Source organism: Coloeus monedula (genome assembly GCF_965178545.1).
Source record: "Coloeus monedula genome assembly, chromosome: 7".
NCBI classification, from domain to species: domain Eukaryota; kingdom Metazoa; phylum Chordata; class Aves; order Passeriformes; family Corvidae; genus Coloeus; species Coloeus monedula.
In genome coordinates this window covers 3,340,085-3,352,703 of record NC_138787.1, presented here as the reverse complement: position 1 = coordinate 3,352,703, position 12,619 = coordinate 3,340,085, and the positions used below count along the sequence as shown (strand labels likewise).

The window sequence follows — 12,619 nt, the reverse complement described above, 5'->3', positions numbered from 1 at the left end:
AGTTCTGTAAAGCCCCTTAACTCAATGGAAATTTAGGACTGGGACCACTAAGCTTGCTTTAAAATAAGAAAAAGCAACAGAAATTTTTCTGTCGAGTCCTGAAACTTTATTTCAAACTCCTAGGCGCCATGACGTGTGTTCTCCACAAATATAAGTTGCTCTCCCAAACTTTTGCCCGGGAAAACTCCTGCTTTTAAACGCGAATATAGAATCACATAGGGGAGTTTGGGTTCTTAAGGGATTTAAGCAATCAGTCTCACAGGACTTAGTTTCCAGCTACAAAAATGTTCCATCTGCGGAAGAAATTAGTCCGTTCTTAGGAGTTTGAAGGGGTTCCCCGTCTCATTTCCTGCTGTTTTTCCTTCCATTTCAGGAAGGGCCGTGTGTGTTTAGAGGAGGAGCCGCAGGTGCCGGCCCTGAGGGGACGCCCTGGAAACCTCCGGAGACTCCTCGCCCTTGCACCGCGCTCCTCACGGCACCGCTCCCAAATGCGCGAGGAGCTTCGCCTCGAGTTACAAACGCTGAATTACTTTAAACTGAATTGAATTAAACTAAATTCATTTAAGTTAAATTAAAGCCCGGTCTCTTCCCGCCACAGCGAGGGTGCCTCTCCTCGCGAGAGGTCGCCCCCGGCAACGCCGCGGCCATGGCGGAGGAGGAGACGGCGGCGGCTGCGGTCTCTGGGGCGGCGTTCAGCCTGCAGAGTATCCTTCTTCCTCCCCAGTCTTTCCCCTCCATCCTCGTCCTCCTGCACGGCTGCGGGTGCCGGTTCCCCGCCTCAGGGGTCCGTCTCCTCAGCGCTCCTCCCGCCTCACTCGAGGCGGCCCCGGCACCTGCTGGAGCGGGGGTCGGGTGGGGCGAGGGCAGCGTTGAGAGCAGAGGGAGAAAGTCAAAAATCCCCCAGACTTGGTTGTTCTTTTTGTGGGTTGTTGGCCCTCGAGACTGAAAAGTGGCTGAAGCCTGTCCGGAGAAGGGCAGCGGAGCTGGGGAAGGGGCTGGAGCACCAGGAGCAGCTGAGGGAGCTGGAAAGGGGCTCAGCCTGGAGAAGAGGCTCAGAAGGAGACATTCTGGCTGTGCACAAGTCCCTGACAGGAGGGAGCAGCCGGGGGGGGGGGCATCGGGCTCTGCTCCCAGGGAACAGGGACAGGATGAGAGAGAACAGCCTCAAGCTGAGTCAGGGGAGGCTGAGGTACCAGGAAAAAAATTCTTCCTTTAATGGGTGGCCAGGCAATGGAACTGGCTGCCCAGGGAAGCAGTGGCCGCACCATCCCTGGAGGTGTTAAAAAGCCCTATGTGGATATGGCACTGGAGGACATCGTTTAGCAGTGAGCACGGATGTGGTGCTGTGTTAGCTGGTCTTAGAGGTCTTCCTCAACCTAAGCAATTCTGTGAATACGTGGGGTTTTGGCCCTGTAGAGGCGGTGCGGTCCTGCTCACTGTAATGTGGTGTTTGCTTTCCTGGCTGAAGGTCGGGGTTCCTGAGTGCCCCTTGGAAAAGAGGGGGGAATTGAATCCTTCACTGCTGGTGGGGCAGCCTGAGCCAGGAGTTAAAATCCTGGCATGAAAGGCTCTTGTCACCTCTCCTGTGTTAGCTATTGAGCAGTAAATGCTGAATACCTAAGGAGGAGTGACAAGGTTTGTTATTAAGACTCACAGTCCCAAAGTGCTGCTGGAAAAGGTGCTCCTTTCCCACTGCAGAATAACTGCTGGAGTAGTCATGGTTTTTGGTTTGTACTGAGTATGACCGAGTATAAGGGCTGTGCTACGTAACCTAGACATAACTGCTGTGGCTTTTAGAGCAAAAAACCTCACCCAGTTCTTTCCACATTTTAGTTGTAGCAAATTATATTGGAAGTTTATGGCTTTTAAATGTGTAATTTTTTGGTCAGATGACCCAAATTCTACTTTTGTCACTAGGTCAGATGAGCTGTACCTGTTCTCTTTTCTAGCTGTGAGCTGCAAATGAAGGAGCTTTTTTATGCTTTTAGAGGCTAAACAATCATACTTTAGTGTCATAGACCCTACCATACCTTAATTTTTCCTGTCTTGCTAGAATTAAATTATAAGGCAATATAAAGCCAATTTAAAAATGTGGAGGAATGTCCTTTTCCAGCTCGTGCCTCAATTTCTACCTTAGTGAATCTGCACAGCTGTTTTCAGTGTGGTGTGCTTATAAAAGCCCTGCCTTAGCAGATTTAATCATTAACATTGTTGAGAAATACTGTAGTTTCAAAAATTAATTTATCTGTTTTATAGTGCACCTAGTTGGAAGAAAAAAAATAATAAGGAAGACTGAAGGATTCTTTAAGTAATAATTTAGTCTGGGCAGAGTGTTTGCAATGACACATTAGTTCAGACCATAGTGGATCACAAGGACAGTCAGGTCAATAGAAAATTGAAGAAAAAAATCCCCAGTTTTTGAAAGTTTATTACTTTTCAGGGGTTATGGTGTTCAGCTGTTAGTCTTCCAGATGGATACAATTTGTCTGAGTTTTTCTGATGCTGTGGTCTTGAATGCAGATGATACTTTAGCCTATATTTTGTACTTTTACATGTATATTTTGCTGTGAAAACTGTGGCAAAAGGCCTGGTTTTAGGAGAATAATTCAGATTTGGGCAACTTGATGCAAAGCTGGAAAACTTGGGTTTTTTTCTTCTTCTCTGTGTGTGAAGTACTGAATTTCCAGCTTTTCTTTTCTTTGGAAGTTAATTCCTGGTTTATTTACATGGGTCACTTGTAGGCTAACTGATTTTCTAGGGAAACTGTCAACTGCATCTGCTAAAACCATTTCATTATTCTTTCATGGGCTGTGAGGCTAGTGGATGAAAAGATGTTTATTTGGCTTTCATTTTAGACTTGTTTGTAGTTATGTTTAATCAAAAGTTTGACTCTAAAGCATTTCAAGGAACTGTAGATAATTTCCAAATAATTTCCAATGTTTTGAAAGTTCCTCATCTTTTTATTGTAACTGTGTTGTGATTATTAAGGCATTTGTATCAGCTCTGGTAAATGGCCCTGTGGTGTTCCGGGTTTGACCTCAGGTGTTCCTGTTTGAACTCATACATCTGAATTTGCTAAAAAAATGCTGTTTTCTGAGAGCATGAAGCTAGTTATGGAAATCCTAGTGCAAAAAGACCCCTCTCAAAACTGATGGTTGGCTGAGAGCACAATTTAGCTGCTGATTAAATTTGGAATTAGTGCTTGGCTTCTGAGATCTGATGAGTCAGTTTTTAATGGTGATCAAACCTGCTGTAAAAACTTATACCTAAATTCTGTCTCTGTGCACCAAACTGGGCTTGTTCACCTCGAGGCTGAAGGAAACCTTGAAAGTTGAAAGTCTTGAGTCAAAAAGAAGAAGGGTGGAGGTGGTGACAACAGATTTATAGATGGTTATTTTATGGTATTTTTTTCTAAGTTGGAACTCCTCACTTGCACCAGCTGTTTCAAACTTAACTAAACCTGCCGACATGACCATAACAGATGACTGTAAAGATGATTATCAGTATGAAGAGGTAACTTACTAAATTGATAATCTTCTGATATATTTTGGTAGAGTGTTCACATTTCATTCTTTTTACTTCATCAGTCACGTAGACATCCTAGGAGAAATGACATGCATCTCCTTTAAAGTGATGATAGAGGGCATATATCTATTCATGAGAAGATTTAGTGTTAGTTGAATTGTTGTGTATTACCTTTATTTGAATATTAAATACTTTTTTAAAGGTATAAGTATTTCTATTTAGACAAAACATCTATTTAGATATTTCAGCTTATTTATAAAAAATATTTCAGTAATATGATTTCTATTTAAATATGGCAAAATGGTATTTTAACAAGGAGAGGATTATTTTCAGCAGTTGTAATGGGAGTGGGAACAGTTGTATTGTGAAAGAAAGATGTCTAAAATGTGTTGATACGAAACTTTACATAATTTCATTCAGGTTTCAACAGATGATGATTTCAGTCTTCAAGAAGATGATGATGATCTGTCCAAAGTGTTGCAGAGTATTCAAGAGCAGAGTGAAGATGCCCAAATTTCAGTAAGAGCTTCCTAAACATTCTAAGGGTCTCTAATTCAGTTGGCATTAGTGGCTTGAAATTTACACACAATAATTTATACTAATTATGAAATATTTGCATGGGAAAGATTGTCTCTCATTTTCTTACAAGGTTCTAGGAGTAAACATATGCCATAGTGGAAAAGACAATTTATGTTTCCTCGGTTTCCTCGGTTTCATCTTCCTTTAATTTGTGTTCATTTCATGTTCTGTAAACAACCTGATATTTCAAACACACGTAGCAAACATTTAGCTAGATTATTTAAAATACAGTAATATTACTGCAATGCATCCATATTTTAGAGTTTGTTCTTTATCTGAGCAGATTAAATGAGAGTGTGATCCCTGGCACAGGAAAGAAGTTGCATGTGCTTAACATCCACAAAAGGTTGTGTTTGAGTACTTTGCTAAAAGGGATTGTTCATATATTGAAAATAAAGAATGGACTGTTACACTATGGTAAACTAAATTATTAATGAAATTATCAATCATTCCACACCATTAGTTTTGACATTGCTTACATTTACAGTTTATTTTCAAAGCAGTTGTGTAATAGCTTAGAGTTACACAATCGTATTGTTGTATTGCATTTTTCAAAATAGGATTTACCTGAATTTACTTGTTTTTAACAATCTAATGGAAAAGTGCTTTTCCTCGCTGTGTTTCCAGCATCAACACTATCTTGTAGCCTCATCAGAAGGTACAGTCATAGTCTTTGTTTTGCAAAAGTAAATGATTAATAGTGAAAAGATGATGTGAATGATACTTAACCTCGAAATGGAGGGAAAATGTGCATTTTCTTCTGCACTTGTGCTTATCAACAGATCAGTTTTGTATTTTAGATCAAACTTAGTGTGGAAACTGACAGTACCGGAGCTTTATGTGTATTAAAACTGAATATGCCAGAAAATTAAGGGAGAGATCACAGAAGTGTTTGAGATGGCAAATGCTTAATGCTAAGGAAGTAGTGGAAATTCTTCATGTTCCTTAGGGATAGCTGAGGTTATGATTGTTTTACTGGGGGAGTTGATGTTAAAATAGAAAGTGAAAAAAGGGAGAGTATTTTTAACCTATGGATCTTTTGACAGTGCTGTACTTAAATAATCTTTTACCTCTTCATTGATTGTTGAACTTGGAGTGGTAGGAGACAGTATGTTAATGTCTATCCCAGTAAATCAAACTGAAGAAACTGTTACCTTTCCTTACAACTGGCAGAGAATGTGTGCTTAAACTCAAATTCTCTTTGATTTTAAGCTTATGCTAAGAGTTGTCTGCCTTCTTTCTGCTTGATTTGTTATTTGGAGGCTTCATTTTTTCCATAATTTTGAAACTGAAGTAATGTTTTCATCCTTTGGACAGAAAGACATGGATAGAGAAATGTTCTAATACACTTGCTAGTTCCCTGACAGCTTTGATAACGATTTACTGTATATTTTGTGAGGTTCACAGACTCAATTGTTTGATACTTATTCCCTGCAAAAGCCATGTGCTTCTGGTGACCTGAGTTAGAAGCACTGCTTCCTGTAAATTAATATTGAATCAACATCCAAACTCTGAGCTGGGAAGCAAAATAGAAGGTTGTCTTCTTCACATGATAAATAATTGACCCATTTTTAAAAATTATTAGCTTGTAATCTTGGTTAAAATAAATTAATTTATGTAATAACCATATCCTGGATGATAGTTTTAAGTGATAGTGTGTATTTGCTGCTCAACTTGCTGTTTACTTGTGTACATAATCCCATGTTGAAAGTTTCATTTCATTGCTAGGTGCAAATAAATCTTTATGTTTGATAAATTATATAGAAAAGGCACAGATCAGGGATCATCAAAAAAAAATTACAAATTTGGTATTTTCCAATTGCAGATACTAAAACTATCCAGAGTTTCTAAGTTGAGTAACATCATTTGTCCTTCTTAAGCACATCTCTCTCTCTTTTTTTTTTTTTTTTTTCTGGTTTTCTTCTTTTCTGAGACATTTTTAGGTAATATAAATTATTTTTCAACACAAGCAAAAAGTATTCTGCATATGGAAGAAATGATCCAGCTGATAGGGACCGTAGGAAAAGGATGCAGAACTGGAAACCCACACATAGATGAAAGCTGGCTGAAAAACTTTCTTCAGTAGTTACAGCTCTTAGACTTTCCTTCAAGGTTCTTTGTCTTCTTAATATTTTAAATGATAATCTGAAGTAACATTGACATTCAGTAATGTTGCAATTTATGTATGCGTGATTTTCAGTTTGCTTGAACACGTTAAAATCCTTGAATTCCCTTTTTATATTCTTCTTAAATTTAGTAAGTTTTTCAAGAACATTTTACCTTGTTTTCTAGAGAAATTATGAATTTATTTGGTGTTCATATTTCTTCATTGGACAGAAGTTCTTGCAAGGACGGAAATTCTCAGGAGTGTTGTGGAAGTTCCTAAGGTTAAGCTCTTAGTAATTAATTTATTTTACTGGCTATATTTATAATCTTTACACTCACAGTGTTTTGAGTATTTTAATTAACACAAAGAAATACTTAACAAAGCAGATATTTAATTTCTTTTGACTCCATGGTCAGGCTCTTTTAATAAGATGGTTTCGTCCATAGAACTGCTATAGGATGTCTGTTTGCATCATGTTAGTTGATGGTATTTTCCTCATTTCCAAACAAGCAAATGCATACAACAAAATTCTTGTTACGCCATTCTACTGGTAGTCATCCATGGTTACAATGAAGCTGAGGCAAGTGGCTGGCCTAATATCGCTCCCAAAGCCTGGGAAAGAGCTGGGAATTCAGTTCTGATTTCTTGAGGCCCTGTTGTGATTCTGTGCCTGTTAGATTGAATTAATTTCTCCCTATATTGTTCCCTGCTCGAGCTTTGGTTCCTGGAATGATGCTCAGAGCTGGTATCTCGCTAATAAATTCTTTTCTGCACGGATGAAATGAATTCTTATCATATTTCCATTTATTGAGGGAATCAAGCTGTGTCACTTCTTCCGAAGACTGGTTTTATAGATGTGTTTGGAAAGCTACAAGCAACAATATTAGATGTTTGCCTCACTTGGAGTAAAGAAAAGAAGCAAGCCGAGGGATGCAGCTGCATGTCTGCCCATGTACCCTTTGGTTCTTGCATTATCACAATTAGAAAATAGACCTGCCTGATGTACTGGAGCTCTAGTAATGAAAATATGCTAAATATTGCATTGCACTTGGCATATTGTGTTAGTCATAAAGCCTTGTTACATGGCCTCCATCAGACATGTGCAGTTCTTTCTGGTTATATTAGGTAGGCTGCTTGGATTGAAGACAACATTTTCCGTGTTACACAAAATGGCCAAGAGATTTTTCCAGTGGTTTTATTTTATTGAGAGAAATGCCTTTATCTCCAGGTAATTTATGCACTCGTGGTGAGAGAGCTGCCACTAAGGGCATGAATAAGCCATAAATGAATGGAGTTATCAGAAATCCCTGGCCTTAAAGATTCTTTAATAAATGGGTGGAGGAAATGATTTGCAGTCACAGTCTTTAGCATGGCTTAATAAATCTCAGTGGTTTTTTTTCAGTTTTGTGGTATTTTTATAATCTCTCGCCAAAAGGCATGTGCAGTGCAGTAGCTTGTCATGCATTGTTGAGCAGGTCCATTGTGGCACTGTGCCCGTGTGGAGTTCCCAAAAGCCAAGACCCTCATATTTAGGTATGTCAAGTCACTGCAATCCATTTGATATCTGAGTGAAATAAGGCCACCTCCTTGGCTGCTGAGTTGTGGCAGTCTCTCTCATCTCATTGTCTTTAAATGCTTTTTTGGGGGGAGTAGTCTCAGTCTGGGTCATATTTTCCTTTTTTTCCGTACCTCCTTGCATGTTGAATTCTCTGTAGGAGAGCTAAACACTGAACTGTGAGCTGAGTGGGCTGAATGGGGTTGGGTGCAGGGAAGAGATTTGCATTGCGTCAGAAAGCTGTGAAAGGTTTTTTTTGTTTTTCTTTGTAGTAGGATTGCTCTGTTCTGTTTTTATTCTTCATTTGGCAATGTGCTTGCCCCATGAGCTGACCTTCTCTGCAGAGCTGTCTGTCTGGGTGGCACTGGGGGAGCTGTACATGAAGCCCTGGTGCACCATCTGTCTTCTGCTAACACTTGTAGCAGTGTTGTCTGGCAGCTTCCTTCAGAGCACGCTGAAAGGAAAGGGACGCTTGATCTTTGTGAGGCTTATTCCTAAGGGATCAGGTGATGGAGATGAGGTTCTGTCTGTCCCTCCACTGCATGCACCATTACAAAAAGCATAACAAGCCATACTGGCACACTGGACTGCTACATTTTTCATTAGGTAAGGACTCCTTTTTCTCTCTGGTTAAAAAGATCGTCCATCAGTTTTAATACTTTCAAGTCTCTACCAGATGGTGTCAGGTTTGGAATACCTGCTTAAATAAGGTGGGGTTTGAGTTATTACTTTATAACCTTTCACAAACCTTGCCATTAGAAGGATCACTGGTTACACATCTGATCAATAAAGACAAGGGAAACATTCAGCGGTACTCTAGGAGGTGTGACTTCAGATGACTTCAGAAATGAAAGTATGATAATGGCATTTCTCTTGTAAGTTGAACAGTTATCAAAATTTAATTTCAGGCTTCGCAGTCGGTTCTGACTTCTGGGAAATCAGTTTCAGAAATACGTGAAGCAATGGATGACTTCTTCTGCAATTTTCTGGACAGACTGGGAATGTCTAGAACCCTTGACTGCTTCCAGACTGAATGGTAAAATAATTTAAGTGACCATGTTACTTTGGGAATTAGGTGCTCAGGATTCAAGTATTTTTGGTGTTTCAGGATATTTTTTCAGAATACTCTCCTGAGTACAAGTCATTCTTAAATATGTAGTTTTTTAACAAACTGGTGAGAATGAGGATGCAAACCCTTGTTTAAATAGAATAATCAGAATATTTATTACTTTGCAATTTTTGGTACAGCAGTTGGTAAATACGGGTGGTTTTTATTTTTTAAGATTTAGCTTATACAGTAATCAGAAGAATAATCTCTTGAGCTGTTACTATCTTCTTTTTCCAAAGCTTTTGTAGATTGCAGGGATTTTGTCCATGCTTTATGCAGAAGTTTAAAGGTGCAGCTTTGATTAAATACACCACTCTTTTCATACATCCTTCAGGATGTATACTTTTAAAAATATTGATTAAAAACTATATGTTAGGAATTCTGCAAAGCTTTGGAGGAAAGCTGAATTACTTTGGAGCAAAAGATGACACTTGCCATAAAGTTCTGTTGAAATACATGAAGTTACAGGCTTGCTTTGAATAAGCGGATTATGTTGGAGAAATTCTGAAAAGTGGAAACACCCCTCTTTAATTAACCTTGTTCTCAGTTTCAAACATGAGAAGTTCAGAGGGTTTTTTTAAATAAAATTGCATAATTTGAAATTGCAAAATTTGAAAATTAGAAAAAGTTAGAAACATCTTACTTTTTCATACAAAAGCTTTGAAGCTTTTAAATTTTCTTAGATGTATTCTCAGGTGTGGAATCTGTGCTGTCATTTGCAAAGCTCTGGTCTTACTCATCAATCAGGCATTGCCTTTGGAATTAATAATGATCTGCTTTTTGATAGCATAACGATGGACTTAAATGATTCCTTGGAGAAGGAGCACTTCAGTTCTGTATTCTTTCTCAACAAAAGAACTGATACGAATAGCATTAAGCTTGAAGTCTAATAGTTTTTATGCTAAAAGATAATTAACACTAGACAGATATAAATAGTGACCTTTTTATGAAGCTACAGCTTTCTTTGAAGCACTTAGAGTCTGAATTTATATCAGTGGCAAAATTCAGATTGCTTTTTAACAGAAAGTGCAGGATTTAACAGGCCCTATCTTTTGAATTCTTAGCCGTACATATATTTTTTTCTCTGTAAGTAGTACTTTTAATTTCAGTAGCTTTACAAATGAGCTCAGCACGTCAGTATCTAATCTTACTGTATAGAGACTTTCTGCATTAATACCTTATTTCAAAATGTTTCATGTTGGTTTGAAATGGATAATTTACAATATTAATGAAAGTGAGAGCAGATTAGTGTACTCGGGTTCCTCATTATGTATTGGGACGACACTCTTGCTCTCATGCTGTGGTGATCCAAGTACTAATGGAATTTAAAATGAGAAATTAATTAACGTAGAGAAAATTTATCAAAAGGCTGGCTTTGAAATTATTGTCTGTCTGAAATCTAAAGGTCACTTAAATTGGACCAAATTATCTGTGTTTATTTTGGAGTTTGGGAAAACACTGTTATTCTATCCAGCTGTATAAAATGCCGTGATTTGATTATGGTTTATTTTATGCCAAATCCCTTATTTTTCAATGAGGTAGTGAATAATTTTGTAACAGTTGTAGTGATTTTTTTCCTTTAATTATTTAGGGGGTTTTGCACATAAAATTTTTATTCCAATTATACTTTAATGAACTTTACAGTTAAATTATTTTTTGAATATCTAATTTTCCATTAAAATTTCCATCCATTTGTTATACAAGATTTGACAGCACTTTCGTTGTTTATTGAAGATACTGGATTGGCAGCTTTTAAGTATGAAGTGCAGAGGCTGATCAGCTGTAAATTCCTGCATCTGCCAGTCTCTTCCCTCCTAATGCCCAAGAGCCCAGGTCATCCTGAGCTATCAGTTTATTGCAGAGCATCTCTGCAACTTGATTCCTTTGGAATTCAGTTTCTAGGAGCTATAATGTAAAGTATATAATAATAATTTATTATTTTCAGTCAGTCTGCACTGGGCTTTGATGGCAAAATCATAGTTAACCATCTGTTCCTTAGGTTTCCAGATTCTTGGTTAATTTTTAATAGTGATTTAAGAATTACAACTCAGTAGGTCTGAAAAGCTTAGTAAAATACCTGTGTGTGCATGGAACTAATTTAATTTCCATCTGTAATGAAAGAATTGAGAAGAGCAGCTCTTCGGCAGTCAGCTCAGTATGGAGGAGGTCTATGAGATTTACAGGACCAGGTTGATGAAAGATAATGAGATTTCTCAGTGCAATTTGTTGTGTGGTTTTCCATTTCTGCTACATGTACAAAAAACATTCATTTTTAGTACTGTTCTTAGAAAAGGGTGTAGTGGATTTATTGGTATTAATTGTGTTTCGTGCAAATTGTCTTTCAGAGTTTTTAGCTCTGCTGGAGTTGAGGTTCATCAGTTATCCTTGTTTGATGAGTCTTTGTGCAGATGTTTGATCGTTTTCATGAAGTGTAGTTAGGGCATTCAGTGGAGAAACACTTCCAGCAAGTAAAGGAGTACACAGAGTTGTGATTTTCTGCCATGAAGGTCTCCTTATTTGCAATATTTTTGATAGGAATTGTATCTGTGCATCAGTCACTTTGGAGGAAAGAAAAAAAATCCCTAAGCTTCTTTCTTAGTGTTAAAGCCTGTTCTTAGAGTAATTAAGAAAACAAGGTGGTGATAGAATGAATGTTATTGTGGACATGTTCAGATGAATTTTTCAAAAACCTTTCATCTACTGGTGGTGAATGTGACAGCTTAATTCATAGGGATGAGTATTCCAAGAAGTATCCTCAGAATGCAAATACGTAGCTGACTGTAGGAAGTCATTTGGACAGAGCTACTAATATTCCCCTTAAGTTTTTTGGATGATGTTCAGCAAAGGTTGCTTTTATTTGAGAAATACTTTTTGTTTCTGCAACATGATTACTGATGAATGATATTGGTGATTACTGTCTTCAGGTTTCAGATCTGCTGCTTGTATCCATGTGTGGGAGATAGTGTTTATTATGATTTTTATTTCTATTTACTTCTATTCTTTTCATACTTCCTTATTACTTGGAAACAAAACAATGCACAGATTCAATATATTTTTCACCTGAAAAGGCAAATAATGTTCATATCTCGCCTTCTAGGGAGCTCCCACCCAGAACATCTTCCCATCAGGGAAGGTGCTTGTGGGGTTATGGTTTTTAGCTGATTTAAGTTAGTTACAACTCCATTCAGCTTCTGGTGAGCTGATGTCATGGCTGAGGTCTCACTCTTCTGTCTATACTGTATTCTCAGGTTTTACTGACAAAGCACCAAAAGGTGGGTAGTCCTAAAATAGGATACTGGATGAGTAGATGTTATTACTGGGACTGTAGAGGTTCCTGGGATGCTACCCAGCATTCCAGGCTGCTTTACATTCTTCTTAAAATCCAAGTCAGTCTGTGCAAGTATTTAACTAAAACAACCTTCAGCCTTCTACATCACGGAATCAAGTGTTCTCAGGGCTGGTAAAATAGGTAAATAAATATTGGTAAATACAATTAAGTAAGGATAGGGAAAATAAACAGGAAGGAATGAGGAAATTTCCCTAGGTGAGCTCTCTATTCCTTGTTGAAGATGGCTCAGAATCATTCATCCTTATTATCTGCAGCTTATTTGGGTCCTCAAAAAAAAAAAAATCTTGATATATTTGAGCATGTGAGATAAAAAGGACTGAGTATGTACAAATGCTATTTGAACAAGAATATTTGTTTCTGCCATTTAATTAAGCTATTTAGAAGAAAGGAAGGAAG

The 12,619-nt window shown here is 38.0% G+C and overlaps 1 protein-coding gene across 1 annotated transcript in view; it reads left to right on the top strand.

Moving 5' to 3' along the window:
• Nucleotides 1-646: 646 nt before the first annotated feature.
• Nucleotides 647-12,619, top strand: part of SPAG16 (sperm associated antigen 16) — a gene marked incomplete at both ends in the record, with an annotated part of 363,061 nt that continues 351,088 nt past the window's right edge. Inside the window, 4 exons of the mRNA XM_082285233.1 lie at nt 647-852; nt 3,417-3,513; nt 3,946-4,044; nt 8,675-8,802. Of these exons, the coding sequence (XP_082141359.1) occupies nt 647-852; nt 3,417-3,513; nt 3,946-4,044; nt 8,675-8,802 (530 nt within the window). The remainder of the gene's footprint in view (nt 853-3,416; nt 3,514-3,945; nt 4,045-8,674; nt 8,803-12,619) is intronic.